General features: G+C 40.4%; 1 protein-coding gene across 2 annotated transcripts in view; it reads right to left on the bottom strand.

Moving 5' to 3' along the window:
- Positions 1–4,714: 4,714 nt before the first annotated feature.
- The window catches only part of LOC121148527 (myocardial zonula adherens protein), an 86,406-nt gene continuing 68,798 nt past the window's right edge, over positions 4,715–22,322 (bottom strand). For both annotated transcript variants that reach the window (XM_040968591.1, XM_040968592.1), the window contains 2 exons: positions 16,054–16,154; positions 4,715–5,673 (listed from right to left, as the gene is read on the bottom strand). In XM_040968591.1, the coding sequence (XP_040824525.1) occupies positions 5,577–5,673; positions 16,054–16,154 (198 nt within the window). In that variant the 3' untranslated portion in view covers positions 4,715–5,576. The remainder of the gene's footprint in view (positions 5,674–16,053; positions 16,155–22,322) is intronic.

The following is a 22,322-nucleotide window of genomic DNA, read 5'->3' as shown; positions in this document are numbered from 1 at the left end:
GTGTCTGTGTGTGTATGTGTACACATGTGCGCATGTGCATACTAAGAAAGTCTGGAATGGTCTGAGATGAAAATATTAATTTAAAATGTAATTATAGGATATTTTTGAAAAAGTTACATGAAACTACAGAAGACCCCAAATAGCCAAAGCAATCTTGAGTAAAAAAATAAAGAGGAGACAAGTTACTGTCTGATTTTAAACTATACTGCAGATCTGTAGCATTTAAAACAGTATGGTTGGGCCTGGCACGGTGGCGCAGTGGTTAAGGTCCTCGCCTTGCATTCCCGGGATCCCATATGGGCGCCGGTTCTAATCCCAGCGGCCCCTCTTCCCATCCAGCTCCCTGCCTGTAGCCCGGGAAAGCAGTCGAGGATGGCCCAAAGCTTTGGGACCCTGCACCCATGTGGGAGACCCGGAAGAGGCTCCTGGCTTCGGATCGGCATAGCATCAACCGTTGCGGCTCACTTGGGGAGTGAATCATAGAACGGAAGATCTTCCTCTCTGTCTCTCCTCTCTGTATATCTGCCTTTCCAATAAAAAAATAAAATAAATCTTTAAAAAAAAACAGTATGGTATTGACATAAAAATAGGCACATATAACAATGAAACAGAAAACAGAACCTAGAAGTAAATCCACAAAGGGCCAGTGCTGTGGCATAGTGAATAAAGCTGCTGCCTGGGGTGCTACCATCACATATAGGCATCAGATGAGTCCCAGTTGCTTTGCTTCTCCTCCCTTTCCTAGCTAATGTGACTGGTAAAGCAGTGGAGGATAGCCCAAGACCTTGGTACCCCTCTATCTACATGGGAGACCAGAAGAACACCCTGACTCCTGGCTTTAAATTGGCTTGGTTCCAGCCTTCACAGCCATTTGGAGAATGACCTGGTGGATAGAAGACCTCTCTCTTGCTGTAACTCTGCCTTTCAAGTTAAATGAACAAAAATATTTTTAGGAAAAAGAATTAACAATTGTTTTATAAAGGTGCTAAGAAAATACAGTCTTTTTAACAAATAATGCTGGGAAAATTAGATATTCACATGCAGATGCGTAAACTTATCTCTTACTCTGAGCAAAAATAAACTCTAAGAGAATTAAAAGTCTAAATGTAAGACCTGAAGCTCTCAAACCAAATGAAAATACAGGGAAAATGGAAATGTTTCTATACATTGTATTTTTAAATCACACCCCATAATTACAGGAAATAAAGGCAAAAACAGACACAGGGGATTTTATCAAACTGAAAGGCTCCTGTACAGCAAAGGGAAAAGAACCCAACAGAATGAAGAGATAACCTACAAAGTGAAAGGAAATATGTTCAAGCTATTTAACTGACAAAGGGTTAGTAGCCAGACTACATAATAAACTAAACTCAATAGCAAAAATCAAACTAACACAAGTTTTTTCTTTAAGATTTATTTACTTTTTAATTGGAAAGTCAGATATACAGAGAGGAAGATCTTTTGTCTATTGATTTAGTACCCGAGCAGCCTCAACAGCTGGAGCTGAGCCAATCCGAAGCCAGGGTCCTGTAGCTTCTTTCAGTTCTCCCATGTGGGTGCAGGGTCCCAAGGCTTTGGACCATCCTCACCTGCTTTCACAGGCCACGAGCAGAAAGCTGGATGGGAAGCGGGACCACAACAATTAGAACCAACATGCATATGGGATCCTAGAGCGTTCCAGGCGAGAACTTTAGCCAATGGGCTATCATGCCAGGCTCCCAAGTTTTAAAAATCTATTTAAATAGATATTCTTTTTTTCAAACAGCCAATAGGCACATGAAAAATCCCTGGCATCACTCTCATTAGGAAAATATCAATCAAAGCAACAAAAATATATAACTTCATTCCAGTCTGACCGGCTGTTATAAAAAGCACTGGCAAGGATGTGGATGTAGAGGAAAAGGAGTCCTTCCATTGTTAATGGAACATAATGTAGTATGGTAGGTAGGAGGCAATACAGAGGTTGCTTAAAAAAAAAAAAAAGGAAATGAAATCCGCATGTTGAAAACATCAGCACTCCCTGTTTATTGTAGCTCTCTTTACAATAAGCAAATGATGGAATTAAGTGCCCATCAGCTGAAGAATGAAGAAACTATGATCCACATACACAATGGAATACTATTCAGTCATTAAATATTGATCTTGGCTTTGCAACAATTTTAATAAAACTGGAGGTCATTATAGTAAAAGAAATAAGCCAAGCACGGAAAGATGTGTGCTGAACAATCTCACTTGGATATGGAACCTACAAACGCTGATATCATGAAAGCTGAACACGGAATTGTAGTTGCCAGGAACTAGATACAGTAAAGGGAAAAAAGACAATGGGAAAGCTTGATTAATGAATACTAAATTCTAGTCTGTTGGAGAAAGAAGCTCTGATTTTCCACTGTACAGAAGGGCAAAGATAGACAATAATAATGTACTCTGTGTTTTTCTTTTTAAACAGCTCATAAAAGAGTCTAAATGTTTTCACCTTAAAGAAAAAATTGAGACATAATTTCACTCTTATTTGAATATTATATAGTATGTGCATGTACAACTTTTTATGTTACACATTTTTAAAGATTTATTTGTTTTGATGATTTTTACATAGTTAATTAGGGTGATAACTGTCAAGGGCTAGAGGAAGGTAGGTGAGATCACCATTTCCACATTCTCTTTCTTTCCTTCCTATATCTGGGGGAAGAGAGGAGGCAAAGAGAGAAGCTACACCCAGCCTCCCAAATGCCTCTGTATCTTGGGATGGAGGACACCACCCCAGGTTCCCCACTGTGGGGCATGCTCCAAGGGTCCTGCTCAAGAGGTTTATGTTACACATTTTTAAAAAAAGATTTATTTATTTTTATTGGAAAGACAGATAATACAGAGAGAAGGAGCGACAGAGAGGAAGATCTTCCATCAGATGGTTCAGTCCCCAAGCGGCCACAACGGTTGGAGCTGAGCCAATCTGAAGCCAAGAGACTCCTCCAGATCTCCCACGCGGGTGCAGGGTCCCAAAGCTTTGGGCTGTCCTCAACTGCATTCCTAGGCCACTGGCAAGGAGCTGGATGGGAAGCGGGGCTGCCAGGATTAGAACCGGCGTCCAGATGGGATCCTGGTGCGTTCAAGGCGAGGACTTTAACCTGCTATGCTATTGCGCCTGGCCCTCATGTTACACATTTTAAAAGTGTGTAACATCATGATGCACCAGTTAATGAACACTTGGGATACTTTCATAAGAGTGCTTGGTCGAGTCCCAGGTGCTTCATGTCCAGTCCAACTTCCTGCTAATACTTTCTCTGAGTGACAGCAGGTTCTCAAATACTGAGGTACCTACAATCCATGTGGAAAAATCAGACTGAGTTGGCACCTCTTAGGTTAGGCTGGGTCAGTTCTAGCTGTTGTGGGCACTTTGGGAGTTAGACCGCTCTCTGTCTCCTTGCCTTTCAAATAAAATGAAAATAAATTTAAAATTTTAATTAAACAAACCCTTACATACCCTGCTTTTTATTTAAGGGAGATAAACGTATCATGTAATAGTGGAGTTAATCCTCCCTAATTCTATGTAATAGCTGTGCTCACGAAGAATTGATGAATGCCTCTTTTTTCAGAGGGAGGTTTAGGGGTCACTAGAGTTAATTTTGACAAAGGATCAACAAGGATTATCTCTCAGTTTCAGTCTGTATAATTTAGGAACTCTTTCCTGGTCTTTTGGAATAGTTCAAATAATGTTTGGAACTCTCCACATGGTGAAGGCACATTTCAAAACACAAACCACCCCAGTTGTACAGGGACATTTGATATTCTCTAAACTTAAAATTACTAAGGTTTCCTTTTTTCTTTATCTTGCTTATTTGGAGAGATAAAGAGAAGAAGCAGAAATGCAGAAGTATTTGCAAAATTGTTTTCATTTCTGCCTTGGTCTCATTAAAACTTGCACTCTTAGAAACTGCTTCCAGACCAGCATCTGGAGGTACGCAGGGACTCCAAGGGGCCCAGCCCTCCTCCCTTGAGTCCAGCTTCCCTATCTCTTGGTCTGAAAGCCTGTCTTTCCCCTAAACACTCTCACTGGGTGATTTCCACTGCTGCAACACCTCCATTCGTGAGAGTCAGCAAGGATCAGAAGCAAACCTGGAAAATGACAGCAACCACGGCCTCTGCACCCAGCCTGCACCAGGCCCCGAGGCCAGTTATTCCATTCTCCCTTCACATCAGCCTATCAAGCAGATGTGATTATCCCTGGAATTTAGAGAATGAAATGAATATGAAGAATTCTCATGATTTGCCAAAGCTTCCACAGCCAGAATTTAAATATAAATTTGACTCCAGAATGTGCCTTTTCCTCTTTATACTATCCTAACTCAGGTGATCTATTCTCTCTCTTTCTCTCTCTCTCTCCCTCTCTTTTTCTCTCTCTCAGAGGGTGAGGGGTGAATAAGGGGTAGGAATTTGGGGCAAAGGAAGGGAGATTTTTTGAAAAGAACTATTTTTGTATTATGTGATCGTGAATGTATCTTACTCTTCACAAAATGCTAGCTAAGTAAATACAGTCCAGGAATTAAAAAGAAACATACACACATACACATACACTCACACTGATATGATTTACAAATGCTTCTGTGAAGTATCCTGACTGAAAGATCACTGTGATCTGACCTGGATACTCAATTCCAGGCCTGATCCAAATCTACCCCTTCTACATGGCCATGGATTACACAGAGAAACAATAGTAGAACAAAATATATGGTTTTTATTAAACATAGGTGCTGTAGGTTACAATATCAAAGAAAAACGTGTGTGAAAGATTATTCATTCATTAGACAAAAACACAGAATGATACACAAAAATTAAAAGATGAAATCTCCAGAACACAGAAAAGTTTCTTTAAGTTAAAGTGAGAAAGAAAAAAAAAACAAAAACAAAGCAAAAACAACCAATCACAGTTTAAATAAATACAGTTGATTTCAGTTGACCCAGTAAAGATACAAGGCACAGATGAAACCAAAGGATTAATGCACAAGAGTGAAGTTTGCCTGGTCCACACAAGTCTGTAACTGAGGCTCCCACAATGCCACAGGGCTCCTAGGGAACAAGAGGAAAGAGCTGCGGGAAATGCTTGTCCCACGTTCAAGTTTCTTCAGATGCCCCTGTTCTTGACTGGCAGGCTTCCCTCTGCCAGGGAAACCCTGCCCCTAATACTTTTACGGGTAAACAAAATCTTCATGCTGTAACAAATGATCCTGGTGTGAATAACATGAAACTTCAAATGAATGCCCTTGCCCCATCCAACCGAAGCTTTGAAAACTGGAAGATAAATTACGGGGGAATTCTGGAGAGACTTCGGTGCCACACAGAAGCTAGTCACAAGGCAGGGCAGCAGGATCCTTTGGGTGTTTGAAATACGACCTTGTGTACTCACCCGTCTCTTGCCTGTCCTTGCTACCTCCACTTTCCCTCACATCTTAGAAGCAGATCAGAACTCCAGCAATTTCCATTTGTGCTTATACTGTATAAATAAGGAAAGAACAGGCACCCTCTCCTGACTTGAAGTCTCGAGGTTATGAGGCCTCTCCATTTGTAAGATGTGCACATCTCTAAGTCAGGTTTTTCTTCATGGTCAGTTCCAGGACCCTTGTGTATGGGGTGTAGTTCCTGGAAGGCATCACGATTTCTCGAGTCCTGCCTGTTGGGCTGAGAAAGGAGAAAAGGCAGATTAGGAAGATGAAATAAAGCTTTCCACACTTCTCGTATGGAAAGATAACCCTGGGAAATAATTTCTCAGCACCTGAAAAGATTATAATCAAATGACTTAAGGCTTCAACTAAACATTTCAAAAATGACCTGCAATGGACTGAGTAGTGATGCTCTCCAATGTGTATGTTGAAATCCTACTTTTCAGAGTAGAACTGCTTAGGTGGTGGGACCTTTGGGGGCAGAGTCCTCAGGAATGAAATCAGTGTCCATGTCAAACAGACCCCAGAGGCAGCCATCATCCACGCTGCCATGGAAGGCCACAGCTAGAAGGTACTGCTTGGTCTTAGAATCCCTAGAACTGTGAAAAAGTTGTTTCTATGGATTTGCAACAGAAACATAATTTTTAGCAACTTTTAAAAGCTGTCCTAGACACCAATGATTTATAAAAATATAAAACACACTAAAGAAACTCATAATGGGATTGATTGGCAAGATCTATACATGGTTCTACTGTACTAGAGACATAAAGAGCTATGCTGATCATGTTCTCCTGGCCCATTCAGGTCTTCTCTCTCCATCCTCTGCTGCACTGTGCACTCTGGGGATCTGCCATGAAGGTGACCACCCAAAGGCTCTCTTGCTCTGTTAGCTTCCAGACCAGCTTGGGAAAATGCAGTAGACAACCAGCAAATGGGAGGATGGAGAGGTCAGGGCATTGGTTCCCTCTCAGCCAGGCTGCAGCTTGGTCACTGACTCCACCCTTCTCCCCACAGCCACAGAGGTAGCTCTCTCCTTGTCCTCTCCTGCCAGCTCACTCCCTCTCAGGACTCCACAGGGATGCTGTGGTTTGGACATGGTTTGTTTCCCGCAGGTCAAGTACTGGAAGCTTGATTTTCAATAGGCAGTCATGAATCCTCTTAAAGATGGAGCCTACTGAAGACAAAGAAGTCAGAGCTGTTCTGCCCTGACAGACGGACTGGCGCTGTACCAAGGGAGTAGGCCAGGTCTGGTAGGACTGGATCAGTCCTTCTGAGACCCGGCTGTTAACAAAAAGAGCAGAGAGGGCCCCTCCACCACTCCCTGGTATCTTACTGACTGGCTCTCCCTAGGATTCCCCATCTTTCTTCCATACATGCTCCCAGCATCATTTCCTGGAACTGTGCAGATGCCAGCTCTGTTCTCTTGAACCTCCAGAATTGAGGCTTTAAGTACATTTAGTTCTTTTCAAAGGACCAAACCTTGGGTATTTTGCTATAGCAACACAAATAGGCTGTTGTGTGCTCCAGATTCTTTCATCTTCCTTTGTTTTACTTCCCTCACATCTGCCCAGATATTTATAAACAGTCCCTCTAACTCTCTTAAGTCTCCCTTTCATGCCAGGACCCTTAACAATCAAAAATGAACACATATTGGAACACAAATTTCTGAGAGCAGAAAATTAAGCATGCTCAGGATACTGGTATTCAGAAACTGACAATTAGAGGGTGAATGTTGAGGGATGCCTAGCACTCATCAAGTTGGCAAAGATTATGGGGGTCCAGAGCTGAAGAGAAAATAGGCACAAAGCAAAGAAGGGTGAATGCAGTCTGGGGGTGTGGAATGGAGGCATATTCCACACAACTGGAGCAAAGTGTTCCCAAGGAAGAAGCAGAGGATGAGGCCCTTGAGGGCAGCACCTTCGTGCCTTCCTACTGAGTTCAGACAAGGACAGGCAGTCACTCAGCCTAGTCACGCTTAATCAAGCGGGGGTGGGCTATGCTCCAGCTTTAACTATAGCAGGCTTCCTATGGTATGACTGAAGATAGACTGCAAGGTTAGTTAAGAAATTCTCATCATGTAGAGAACAAAAGAGAGATGCTGAAAGTATCAATCCTAGCAGTAGTACTGGAAATGAAGTAGCAGGTAAAAGGCAAGGATATTTGGGAGTCAGAATTAGCAGGATTAAGTGACTAAGATAGAGACATAGCTCATTTTCTTCCCTCCTGGACACACAACTCCATGACATTTCCCTGCTATCATGTGACTAAATAGGCAGGAACAATTTCTGTTATTTCCATAGCTTATACTATCACCTGTTCAAAATTCTACTTCATCCTCCATGGTCCCTCCTCCTCCCTTAGACACATGGGCTTCAGGGAAGGAGCCAGGAGGACAGCAAACCCAGGTAGAACCATAGCATCCTGGGTTCCTGAAAGACTCTGTGGATCAAGGACTTTAACCAGCACACCTTGGTCTAGGACACAAGAAGTGAATCTCTCTCTTTTTTATTATTAAAGATTTATTTTTATTTTTATTGAAAAGGCAGATATACAGAGAGGAGGAGAAACAGAGCAGAAGATTTTCCGTCCACTGATTCACTCTCCCAAGTGGCTGCAATGGCCGGAGCTGAGCCAATCCAAAGCCAGGAGCCCAGACCTCTTCCAGGTCTCCCTTGCAGGTGCAGGGTACCAAGGCTTTGGACTGTCCTCTACTGCTTTCCCAGATCACAAGCAGGGAGGGAGGTGGATGGGAAGCGCGGCAGCAGGGATTAGAACCGGCGCCTATGAGATCCTGGAGTGTACAAGGCAATGATTTTAGCCACTAGATTATCGTGCCGAGCCAAAGAAGTGAATCTTAACAGAGGTAAAGCCATTGATAACGCATGGGTTGTCTCATACACACAGCAATTACAATCTTTTCCCTAACTAACGTAGTGGCCAAAAGTGCATATCAAATTAAAATATCACCCTCCTTTAGCCCTAACTTTTCATGTCCAAACATTCACAAAGCAGTTCAGGATGTATTACAAGTGAATTTGGAGGTGGAGGAAAAATGAGATTTTAAACTTTATGTCTCCATCCAGATAATTAAATGTATCTGCCCCAAACTTTTCGTCCTTCACCACATATATACCTTGAAAATTATTCTTGAGCAGGCTTCCAACACAACACTGGTTCCATCTCATTGCACCTATCACTTTGCACATTTTTCTCTACTACCGGGCATCATTTCTTTGAGGGTTAAAACCACATCCCAATCATCTTCCTGGCCTATTTGTGGCTATTCACATGGACCAGGCATGTCACTATCACCCCACACACAGTAACAACGGAAACCAGAGGCTGAGGGAGCTTTGAGTAGCAAGTGGTTACAGTGTCACCTGCCACAGAGAGGAACCTAGGGGACCTGACCATTGGGAGTCCCCAGGGAGCTAACCAGGCAGGTTCGCAGAGTGGCAGGGGCAGAAGCCAGATGGCAGTTTGTGCCAGTGCCTGTGAAAATTCCACAGAACAGAAATGGTCTCCAGAGAGAATATCCGAAAAGCCCATAAAATGCAGAAATATTTATAAAAGGTAAACCTGGGTTTCCACAATAGGCTCTCGTATCTCCACCTTTCAAAAAAAGAAGCAAGGCACTTTATGAAGTTGATCACTACTAGGGAACAACAGGATTTTAAGAACACGAAGTCATTTCAACCGCAGAACTGAACTGCAACCATTTTTCCTTAACACGTCAGGCGATTGTTAACCTTTTATTAATCCATAAAGGGGCAGTTCCCTGGGGGAAACAATAGCAGAATCAGTACATAAAGCTTTGACAAAAAGCTACTTTGTGCCCTGGTCTCTGCAACAGAAATATGAAAATGCAGGCATTTTAAAGCGCTTACTATGTGCCGGGCAGTTATTACCATGGGGAATATTTTTCATCAAATCGCACCTATTAAGATGTAATTTATGAGTTTGCTGGAAAGCAAGTTTCACTACGTGGCAGGAGAATGTAAAGTCGCTTTTTTTATTCCCCTTTTGGTTTTCCATTTTTCTCTGTAAATGAAGGTTCCATGACCTGAAATGGTCCTCAATGATTTTCATATACACCCATCACTGCTGAGCCTTTAAAAAGCACATGTTTAAAAGTTCCTGAACTCAGGGATTCCTTTCTCACTGTTCTCTCTCCTTCTCCATGATGAGATCCTAAGTCAACAGAAATTTGTGTCACAAAGATGTCTCACAAAGTGGAAGGGTCTGGGGAGACAATGGAGGCAGCAAACAGCATTGAGCAGGTTTGACATAAGGTAACATCAGTATTGGATAGGCTTGGTCAGTAGGATAGGAGGGTGTGAGACAAACCATGAGGGAAAGGGAAATGGAAAGGAAGAGGACAGGATGAGGGAATGAGTCTAGGAGCAGAAGTGACTGCCACATCCTGGCAAAATAACTGGGAAAGTGGGGCAGGCATCAGCACAAACAGAAAAACGTAGAACTAGACATCAGCATTAAAGGAAACCTTGGAAAAGATGCAAATGCACAGGTATCAAACAGCTTACTTGCAAATATCCAATGGGCCAAGAAGAAATGAAAAAGGAAAGTTAAAATGTCTCAAGTCACAGGAAGACAGAAACAACTACCAAAATCTAGGATATGCAGCAAAGGCAGCGAGGGCTAAGAGGGACATTTGCAACCATCAGCACCTCCTCAAAGCAAAAAAGATCTCCAGTGAACAACACATTGCTGTACTTAAGGATCTGAAAACACAAGGACAAACCAAACTCTACATCAGCACTAAGAAAGACATGATAAAAATGAGAGTAGAAAGAAATGAAGACTAACAAGTACAAAACAAGCAAAAGAAAAAAAAAAAAGATGAAGAGCCCATTCTCTGCAAAGATAAACACTCAATAAATCCTTATCTGGACGAAGACAAAAGAAAACTTAAATACATGAACATGGAATAACAACAACAAAAAGAATATAAAATGCAAGCACTTAGCTGGGCCTGATATGGTAAAAAATCTTCCTTTCCAAGGGGAAAAATTGAGGCTCCAATAATTTGGGAATTTTTCTAACATTGTAGAGCTAGCAGGAGGTAGATACTAGGATTACCCTCAGGTCTTCCAACTTCCAAGCCAGTATTTTTAAAAGTTAGCAATTATTTTTATTTTTGATGATTTTTACATAATTGATTGGGGTGATGAGGGTCAAGGGCTTCAGGAAGGTGGATGAGATCACCATTTCCACATTATGTTTTCTTCCTTCCTGTATCTGGGGGAAGGTGGGAGACAAGTAGAGAAGCAACACCCAATCTCCCAAATGCCTCTGTACCTCAGGATGGAGGACAACCACCCAACACCACCCCAGCTTCCTCACTGTGGGACATGCTATGAGGGTTCTGCTCATGAAGTTTCGATAGTTCAACAGTTCTGAATTACTGCCACTCCATGATGAAATCTCTCCAGAATCCACTGATTGACATAGTTCACCTTAGAGTCTCCATTTGCCCAGTTATTCACTGCCAACACTTGACTGGGGTAGTTGATTGATTTGTTCTGTCCTCCATCCTCTGTTGTAATACCTGGTGTCCTCTGCAGACTCTAAAGTGTTGCCATATCTTCCATGTGCACCTGGATATACTGTCCACTGCTCTGTCTAAGCCAACAGGGTCAACTCTGACACTTGTATTCCACAGTCAGACCATGGAAGCTGCAATTTTTCTCCATGGTTGGGGTTCTGAGTCCAGCAATTCAGTTGGGGGATCCCCCATAGAAACCTCGTCTGAGTTGATCCAAGACCTGATTCTTGTGTGTACTTGCCAACACAGGGTCCAACACAGTTCATTGCCCCAATCAGATTATACACATGCTGGTGGCGGGTCAATTGCTGGGTCAGTTGTCTCCAACCCTGTCTTTTACACAAACCAATGAGTGTCATAGCCCAACCCGATCCTGCCCACCACACACTCAGTGGAAGTTGCAGCCTAGTAGGAGCGACCCATAATAACCCCACCAGTTCCAACCCCGGCCCTGGTTCCTGTGCTTGACAGTATGTGCAGCAGACTGGTCCAGTCTGTCCCACATCCCATTCAGCTCTCATACATGTCAATGAGCCATTGAAGCCTAATTCAACCCAACCAGTCCCACTATCCAGCCCACACATCTGCTGGTGGGTGCCACTCTATCTAGCCATGCCTGCCCCATTCGTCCTTGTTCTCATGCTCACCAGTCAGAGTGGCAACCCAAAGGGAGGTGGCCATTGTTTCCCTACTGGGCCCGCTGCCACTCCCGGATCTTGCATTCTCCAAGTTGTTCTGCAGTTTAACTTCACAGAATTTGTCCCCCCCTGTGTCAACATCTGCCAGCTGATGCTGCAGCAAAGACCAACCAACCCATACCCACTCTGGCTTATGCACATACCAATAGGAACAGTCAACCCAGCCTGGCTTTCCCCTGATCCAGCCCACCTGATGCCAACACAAGCCAGTATTCTTAATGTGCCTGGAGAGGAATTGACTTTGCAGAAAAAAGATAATGTACTCAGCTATACATATGGTGAATATGACAATCACGCAGACATCAAGTGAGATTCATCCACAGAGGAGGGAGCAAAGGTATGAGACTAGATGCCTTACTTGTAACTAAGAAAGAACAAGGAGCTGCCATGGTGAAAATCTTCGAGGACAATGAGGTCCCTTCAAAGGAGATGTGGAAGGATAGAGCACAGAGATAGGGAGAGAACAAGGAGACAAAGTCCCACAAGGATAAGAAACAAGGTAATTTACTGCATCATTGTCGAATGTTGTAGGAAGATGGCTACTGATTATCAACGACGTGGCAGACACTGTTCTGAGTGGGTCCTAGCAAGATTGCAATTAGGCTAATGGGTAAAAATTCCCACCCTCCCAAAGCTTACACTCCAACAACTTAAGAGATGGGGGAACAGAAGAGAGGAAATGAGAAGGGAGAAGAAGAGTGCGGAAGAAGTAAAACAAGAGCAAGAATTGCTTCTTCCAAGGCTTTCCATCAAACAAATAAATCACATGGCAATAAAAATTGGCTGCTTAAGTCCCTGCTTGTTGCATACCTTTCATTTATTCACACAACAAATATTTATTGAGTACCAACTAAATATTAGATTAGGAAATTCCCTGGAGTTCATGGTGCTGGCAGGGACAGAAGAAAATGGGTGATGATGGTTTTGAAGATGAGATTGATGGCATTATAGGTAAAGAAAAGGTTGTTTTAGTTCTTTTTTCAAGAGGACAAGAGAATGCAACAGTTCTAAGTCAAGTGCTATAAGCAGTAGCACAGCATGTAACTCTTACATGTGTAGGCAGAAATGGGTAGGAAAGGCCATGTACTCTACAAGGAGTTGTGTGTCTGATGCCTGAACACACAGAGGACACTGCTGTGTTTCAATAGATGGAGACCTTGTTTATCATTGGGCCTTCTAGAGTTTTATACAGTGTTGACAGGAGTTCTGAACCTTCAACTGAAGAACCCAGTGCATGTTGAAACACAATATGTTTGACTCTCCATCTATTTCATGAAATCCCTAATTACCACCTGTAAACATTACATCAACAAGACTATTTTAGGCACAGTGAAATTAATTTATATTTGATAAAGTGTTTTACATGTAATATCAGTTATAGTTTAGTTAACAGCATAAAAAGTTCCTTTTATTAAGTGCTTAACTGCTGTCTAGTTACCATGTTCAGTGCTTTGTACACAAACGTGTTTTGGTCTAATCTTCACAGCAACCCAATGAGATAGAACATCATCATCTTCATTCCCATTTTAAGGATGAAAGAGTTGAGGTTTTAGAGAGATTAGGTAAAAATCTAAAAGTCTGCTCAGCTAGCAGCTTGGTGTGCTGGTCACTCAGGCAGCTGAGACTCCCCAGTTGGACCACAAAACTGAGGTTTTTTTGTTGGAGAAGAACACAGAGGAAGAACAAGACATTCCTGCATAATTGAGGCTTAATTCAATACTTTGATAAATCAAAAACATTCTGGAGGAAGATGTTTCAAAAATATTCTGTAAAACACCTTGGAATCCACTGTTAGTTAAATGCAAGTCAGAAGTTCAAGTAAGAATCTGGAATTCTGTTAGAATAGACAAAACACATTTTTGCAACTCTCGAGAGTATTTTCAGCTTACACATGTACTGCAGCAACTCAGAAGGCCGGATTCTGATCTAGGTTGCCTGGCTTCTGCTCAATCACTTTCTTTCTCTACACCTTCATCTTCGTGTCTCTAAAATGTGACCAGACCAGGAGGGGCCAAATTTGTTCCTGATTACAGAACTCTTTATTCAACCAAAATCTTACTGCAAAGCAGACTAAACACTGTCTTTCTCTATTCATTCCTACAGCCCAGGTCCCACTAACCCTCTTCACCCCAACCCTAGGTAGCCCCAGCCCTTCCAGGAAGCCCAGCAAAGAGAATCCAAGATGTATAGGTGGAAAATTGTTGCCCTGAGTTTTTTCCAACGATCCTGCACTCCTCACCACCAGACTTGCTTGGCATCTTTCACATAGTAGGCACTTAATAGACAGCTGTGAAGAAACAAATGAAATATTATTCTGCCTCTTCGGAAGTGTGGATATGTAGCTTTCATTTCCTCTGCTGATTGACCCAGGTAGTTAAAGGGTGAAGATGGATCCTAGGGGAAACCAAACGCTACATTTATGGAAAAGCTGCCTTTCAGATACTGAAGTGGCTTCCAAGTTCACCGTGGCCATAAGTTAAGGGTCTGTCAGCACTTCCATTATGAAAACCGCTTTGTGGTTTCATAACTCAACCATAAAAGTTTGCTTCAGGCTAAACTTGGGCATACAAATTGAAAAGCTTGTTTTAAGCCAAAATGTAGGAATTAGAAAACAAACAATTTATTGGTTTCAGACATAGTTTTGTACCCAACTTAGTCAAACAAGATTTATTACGTGGGCAATTAGGGTGGACTACGGCACTTGGTTCTTGAAAAATAAAATGGAGGGAAATGGCCAAATTATTTACATTTCCAAAGAGTTCCCTAAGTATGATCAATCACTCTTTGTTATATTTTCAGTATATACTCTGCATCACATATTGATGAGACCTGAAGTCTATTTATATTTTCTTGCCCTTTTTTTCTTTTAGCAGTTTCTGTTAAGTATATCAAAATGGTAAAAATTGCCTTGTTTGTACCAGAAAGCAAGCAATGTGAGTGAAGACACTGTCAAAGAAAAAGCTTAATGTAGCTGTGAGCAGAGATTCTGGGAATGGTAAATGGCTCGTTTTAATGAACAAAAGGGACAACACTGGTAACAAATAATTTTTTAAAAAATTAAGTCCAGTAAAGAAATGAGGTCTTATATGTTAGAGCTGATAGAATCCTGAAAAGTTACCTGGCCAAACTGCTCACTCTATAGGCGGGGAAACTGATAGCTCAGCAGGAAAAATCACAACTAAAGGCACTGCATAGTTAGTAGTCCCATTTCAGCTTGTGGCACAGCAACCAGCTCCTTTCTATAACCACCCAGGGTCCCTGGATTCAACATTTTTCTAGACTACTAATGTCTATTAATGTGCATACAAAGACCATGACTTACCCAAAAATCTCCTTCTATATTTAGCATACCAGGCCTCTTTATAATTGTGATTATACTAAATAATAAGTCACATGTCATTAGCATCCCAGTTATAAACTTGTTTTCTGTCCTCTTTAAGCCACACAAATGTGAGCATCCACAAAGGGCAACTGAGTTGCTCAAAGCAAGTTCCTGGGTCACAGGCTCCAGTCTCCCCTGGGAGAGACAGAGGCATGGGAGTGTCAAGTATCAGCTTGACAAGGAATAAGTGGGAAGCTGTTCTTCCCTTCTCTGTCCCTTTCCCCCAGATGCAGGAAGAAGAAAAAGAAAATTGGAAACAATAGTCTTGTCCGCCTTCCCCTACTCCTCAACCCTTTTCACATATGGGCATGCATCCTTCTCAGCTATATAAACATCACCAAAAATAAAATAAAATAAATAATAAAGAATTAGGAGGGAAATTTGCTACTAACAACAAAACAAAACAATAGTTGGATAGTCTAGTGCAGGATTGCAACTGGATACTAGGTCACAGTTACTATACACCCATTAATGACTGAATCTGATATTTATGAACCAGAAGTAGTCCTCGACAGTGCCCTGTTAAAGTACTAAGGAGATGACTTTTGGTCAAGATTTGGACCCTTTCTTGTCTATATTACTAAAGCACTGTGGATGCCCCTCTCATAGTATAATCAGCATCTGTGCCAGGAAAAGAATCATGTTCCCCTGGTATCACAACTATCTGGCATAGGAAAGGGACTCACCAGCTGTTTTCAGAATGAACGAGCAAACTAATGAACAAATGCACACACTCACTGATAGGGCCAATCTCTGGCTCTTGAAGCAGCTTCTCCAGGTCTCTGCCTTGCTATCCCCACTGCCTGCGCAATGCCCTGCTCTTGCGGAAACCAATCAGACCTTCTCAGCAGCCACCACTTAGCTTCACAGAAATATTTTGGTAGAAAGAATGTAATTCTGTTAATAACAGCCCAAACGTATTTTCCTAAGTCAGAAGAATTTGAGTCCTAAAAACAGGAAATTCCTAAATACCTGGGAAGGAGATCACAGCCCACTCCAATCTCTCTGGTTTCCACTTCCGTCTTGGACTGAGTTTCCGTTAAATAGTCCAGCCTGCTTTGTAGTTCATTATTCTAGAGATGAGGGGAAAAAAGCATATTTAGTAAACCAAATATGTTCTTCCACAAATGGGTATGATCATGTGTATTAGTTAATTTACCCTAGTGACATGGTGACATATCATAACATACTACTGAACATCTCTTGCACTTGTGTTTTGAAGAAAGGTGTGGATTATATCCTTACAGGTAGCTTTCTGTGAATATTTATATAAGCATGTGTATCCATTTCACACAATCAAAAACAAAATTCCCTCATCTACATTACAATCTACTTTTTTCTTAGTCAACAACCTGTTGAAGCCATCTTTCCACATCGATAAGGTTTTCTTTTTCTATGTCAACAAACTTTTAATTGGCTCACAATATTCTGCTGTATGGATATGTTTAACTGGTCTCTTACTGACGAGTGTTTAGATATTTACCAGCTTTTTTTTTTTGCCACTGTAAACTAAAGGTGCAGCTCAACTCTTAACACCCCCTCATTAAACTATAAAATGAGCAAGTCCATTAACTTAATTTAGTGGGGAAATACCTCTATAACTTAATGATTAGTATTTCATAGGTGTGGAAAATTCAGAATCTCAAACACATAAAGTAGAATTAGCTCTTTGGGATTAAAATTAGCTTTCTAAATAGCTCTATTTCAGGCCAGAGCCAAACATTACATGAGCTGATAATTAGATGCTCAGGAATTAGGAATTTGCCCCATGGGGGAAATGAAAGATAAAGGAGCAGGGAAGTTGAAGATTCTAAAATGAAAACAGCTGAAGTGATGGTGCCTGAAATGTAAAGGGCAAAAACACACAAACATGTTTTCAGAAAACGTTCACAGTGGCTCTCTCTGTGTATTAATACTTTCAAATGATTTTAAAGAAGTTTTTCTGGGGCCTGGGATGATGACCCAGTGGCTAAATCCTCGCCTTGCATATGTAGGGATACCATATGGGCACTGTCCTGGCTGCTCCACTTCCCATCTAGTTCCCTGCTTGTGGCCTGGAGAAGCAGTAGAGGATGGCCCAAAAAGTATTGGGACTCTGTGGGAGACCCGGAAGAAGCTCCTGGATTCCGGCTTCAGATCAAATCAGTGGACGGAAGATCTTTCTCTCCACTCTGTAAATCTACCTTTCCAATAAAAACAAATAAATCTTTTAAAAAAATTCTTCTCCATGTTATTCTATAATACTAGACAAATTCTTAAGACACAATGACCATGTCATCTTCCTGACTGTATTCTCTGAAGCATGGCACGTAGGCCACACATAATATTTACTGCACTAAAATATGTATAACAGTCTTCTACATTGAGCATGTTGTTTGCATAATTATAAAAAAAAAATGAAATTTATTTTCAAGTTGGAGCTGAAGAGTAGATACTATGCTAAGACAGTAGACACCCAGGAAAGTTTAAAAGCTCTACAGATGTTCTGAAAGAAAGAACATGGGTTAAAGCTCAGCAGCTCTTGCTTTGAATGAATGATATCAAAGGGCAAAGCAGCAGCTCTGGTGCAAACCCAAATTCTGCATTATGCAAAGGTCTGTGGATCCCTTGTGATAAATAGGAAAGGGTGTAGAGGAAGGGGATGCATTCCAGACCCACTAGCACCTGACAAGCTATGACAGATCTATGGGCTCCAAATCTATCACCTGATCCTTACTACGGAAGAAGAGTGCTGGCTTACTGCCAGGAAGGCATCAACATTCTCTCTCTCTCATACATTTGTACACACATACACCCTTCCCTAGCAGTTAAAGGAAGACATCAACATTCTCTCTCATACGTGTACACACACACACACACCTTTCCCTAGCAGTATGTTAAAGGAAAGAGAAAAGCAGGAGGATCCTTCTCTCTTTCTGGACATTCCCATGATTCCACCATCATCTCTTTTTCTCAGTGGCAGACTTCAATCCCTAGAATTTCACAGAACCATCAAGTCTAGTAGCTGTAGTTAGGGGGGCCTAAAAGACAAGTTTAAGGAGATGTTTAGTACAGTGGTTAAGTTGCTACATGAGATACTCATATCCCATATTGGAATGCCTGAACTTGAATCCTGGCTTGGCTTCTGATCCAGCTTCCTTCTAATGCACATCTTGGAAGCAGTGGGTGATGGCCCAAGAAGGTAGGTCCCTGCTAGACTCTGAGCTGACTCAGCCTTCACTATTGTATTTGGGAAGTGAAAAAGTAGACAGAGATCTCTCTCCCTGTGTTTTTCAAATTATGCATACATAGACAATTAAGACAAAGATATACCAGTTGGTATGCAGTCAACAGTGAACAAGCACACTAATGTCCCTGGTTCTGTTTTGTAGAAATTCTATGTGCAAGTATCAGATACCTACAGATGCACAGAAATGAAAAGTTTATACTCATGAAACTGTAATGCAGCCAGTAAAAAATTACTGCAAATCTACTATATGTCAGACAATACATGAAATTAGGTGAGGGGAGTTAGTTGAAAGTTAGACACATGGCATAATTTGCAGCCCTCCTGGGGAGACAATGGAACAGGACATAATAGAATAATGTGTTAAGTGCCATTGCAGGGGGATTCAGAGAATATTCAGAGGAAACTCAGAAGGGGAAATCTAACTCAAAATGGCAGTTCCTCAAGTTAAGCAAGGGAAAGAGAGTTAAGAATTGTGGAAACATAATAGATTGCAAAAAGGCAACTTGTTACATGACACAGATAGGCAGCAATTAATTAGGAAGGACTATGGATGTCATTCCAAGGAATTAAAACCAACTTCTATTAAGAAAAAGGTCAGTACCAGGATTAATTTTAATTAATTTGTTTCCCAGGTGAGAACTGGATCAGAAGAAAATAAAACTTCATGAATACCAGTCTGGAATCCCAAAGCAAACAGGTAAAAGAGTGAGAGCTGTACTTCGAGTATAGAGACATATGGATTCAGTAAGTGGCACCTACTGCAAATAATAGCTACACACTTGGATTAAAAATAATCTGACAGCAACAAATAACCTAACAAAGGCAATTTAGAGGGAAAGTGGAGCATGCAGCAAATGACACACACTTCTCTCTGCATTTTGTTGTTTGCTTACTGTTTTGTCCTCAGAGTATCACAATTATGTTCATGGCAGCACAGATGTAATCAGATGTAATAAAAATTCAACAGAAAGTCAACCTTCTGGTAGGAGAAAACAACAACAACAAAAGAATTCAGGAAGCAGAGAGAAGCCCCAGATTCGGTTATAAACTCAGGTAACGTCCCTGGTAGACTCATTTAAAACACGTATGTGTGGGATAAACTAAAAGAAGTTCGCAGCCAAGGCCTAAGGAACTGAAGCAAAATGAGCCATTACCTGTCAGGGACATGACTTCACTGTTCATCAAAACAGAGTTTCCTCAACAAAGTATCACACAAGGTTTAGCTTATAAACCCAAATCACTTCACATTTGAGCCATCAGGAAAATGTAATCCAAGGGAAAAGAGAATCAAGCAACACTAATCTTGATATCACTCAGATATTGAAATTTTCAAATACAAACTTTAAGGCAGCTATCATAACTATGATCAAAGAGGTAAGGAAAATATGCTTACAGTTACTTAAGTAGTTAAACAAGAATTACACAGAAGAACCCAGTGAAAATTCTAGAACTGAAAAGGATAATGCCTGAAATTAAAAATTAAAAAAAATAAACTCTCTTGATGAAGTTAAGAATGGAGACAACAAGGGAAGCAGTCAATGAACTGGAAACTACTCTAATAAATTATCCGTTGAAAGATGATAAAGACCAAAAACAAAATGGACCTTCATGAAATTAGGATAATCGTTAACAATATAACATAAAAATCCTGGAATCAAAGAGAAGAAAGCATAATAAAAACAGAAGAATTTTAAGAAGTAAAAGTTAAATAATTAAAGATATAATTTATGTCAAATTTATGTCAAAGACATAAATTTACAAATTAAAGAAGTCCAGTTAACTCTAAACAGGATAAAATCAAAGACAAATATATCATAATCAAACTGCTAGAAACTACAATTAAGGAAAAATCTTAAAAGCAACCTGTTAAACAACAGTAGCATAGTCATTAAAATTATCACATATTTTTCATAAAAAAGAACGCAGAATCTAGAAACAGAGTACTGACAGAAAAATGTCCAACCAAGAGTTCTGCATCTTTTACTCAGAATGTGAACAAAGACCTTTCTCTTACACACAAAAACCGTAAGGTTTTTTAAATTACTAGGTCTAAATTACACAAAATGCTAAAAAGTTCTGAAGGCTATATAAAGTTGGTATTGGAGAGAAATTCAGACCTTGAAGAATGAAGAATACCAAAAATAGAAAGTGCATGAGAAAATATAAAAGTCTCTGATCTCTTAATCTCTTTAAAATAAACATGATTATTACAGCAAAAATAATAATGTTAAAAGTATGATGGGGCAAGGGACCCTAAATCACTGTAAGGCTTTCTATGTGTTACATGGAGCAACACAATATTGTCTCTCAGTAAAACATGAACAGTTAATTCTGCATATTGTGATAACTAATACAAACTCTAAAGTATTAGAGAAAAGAGATATGGCAAAAATGTCAATAGCTAAACTTAAATGGTATTCTAAAAATCATTTAGTAATATAAAGGAAACCAAAAAGAGGAGATAAAGTGAGCAAGCAAACACATACACATATGCAGGAAGTAAACAGAAAATAATGAAATGATAGACCTAAATCAACTGCATTAATATAATTGACTATGAACTGCATATTCCAATTAAGAGTCAGAGACTGAAAGAACTTATAAAACAGTAATCTCAACCGAATGTTGTCTGCAAGATATAGTTTGAATACAGACACAAATGAGTTGAAAGTATGTTGACAGAAAAAGATAAATCATGTAAACTGTAAACACAGGAGGATAGGAATGGCTGTAGTAATACCAGATGAAACAGAATGTAAGATTGTTAACAAAGCTATGATCAACATTTCATAATGAAAACGTCCATTCATCATCAAGCCATACCAAAATGTGTACCGACGTAATAACACAGCTTCCAAATAAATACATACAGTAAAAATATAAGTAAAAGAAATAGACATTTAAAATCAGTAATGGATTTGAATAGATTTCTCCTAGAAATGTATAGGAGAATTATATAAAAACATGAGAAATATGTTATCTAAACAATATTATGTGTATTATGCGACACCTAACCTTAATGGCAATTCTATACACACACACACACACATATATATATACACAACACTCAATCAAGAGAAACTATTTGCTGTACCATAAAACAAGTCTCAATAAAATATGAAAGAACAAAAACCATACAAAATATGTTCTCTGACTATAAAAAAAAACAGAAATAAAAAATATGATATCTAGGAGAATCTCAAAGATTTACAAGGTGAACATGCTTCTAAAAATACATAAAGAAAAATTCCAAGGGAAATTAGAAAATATTTTGAGCTGGATATTAATAAAAGTCTAACATATCAAAGCTTGTGGGATGCAGCTGAAGCATAGCTTAGAAGAATATTTACAGCTCGAAAGTCTAATATTAAAAATGAATGATCTAAAGTCAGTGACCCAAAGTTCCATTTCAAGAAGCCAGGAAAAAAAAAAAGAAAAACTCTCAAGTATCAGGATCAATTAGAAGGAAGGAACTAATGAATATCTGAGCAAAACTTCATAAAACAGACAAGAAACAACTAAGAAAATTGACAAAGCAAAACCTATGGTTTAAAAATTTATCAAACAGAATTGATATGTCACACCCCTCCTCCCAAGGCAGTTTGGGAAGAAGAAAAGAGAGAGGAGGAGAAAGAGTACAGGGAGTGGGCCCAGCGGCGTGGCCTAGTGGCTAAAGTCCTCGCCTTGAACGCCCGGGATCCCATATGGGCGCCAGTTGCTTGTGGCCTGGGAAAACAGTCGAGGACAGCCCAAAGCTTTGGGACCCTGCACCCGTGTGGGAGACCAGGAAGAAGTTCCTGGCTCCTGGCTTCGGATCGGCATAGCATCAGCCATTGCGCTCACTTGGGGAGTGAATCATCAGATGGAGGATCATCCTCTCTATCTCTCCTCCTCTCTGTATATCTGACTTTCCAATAGATAAATAAATCTTAAAAAAAAAAAAAAAAGAGTACAGGGAGTGAGTGTGAAAATGGGAGCACAAAGTACCCACATTGGAAATTAAAGGACCATC

Source organism: Ochotona curzoniae, unplaced genomic scaffold (assembly GCF_017591425.1).
Source record: "Ochotona curzoniae isolate NIBS_2020 unplaced genomic scaffold, NIBS_Ocur_1.0 scaffold_4701, whole genome shotgun sequence".
NCBI lineage: Eukaryota > Metazoa > Chordata > Mammalia > Lagomorpha > Ochotonidae > Ochotona > Ochotona curzoniae.
Note: the sequence above shows the minus strand (reverse complement) of the source record. Positions and strands in the feature narration are given on the sequence as shown.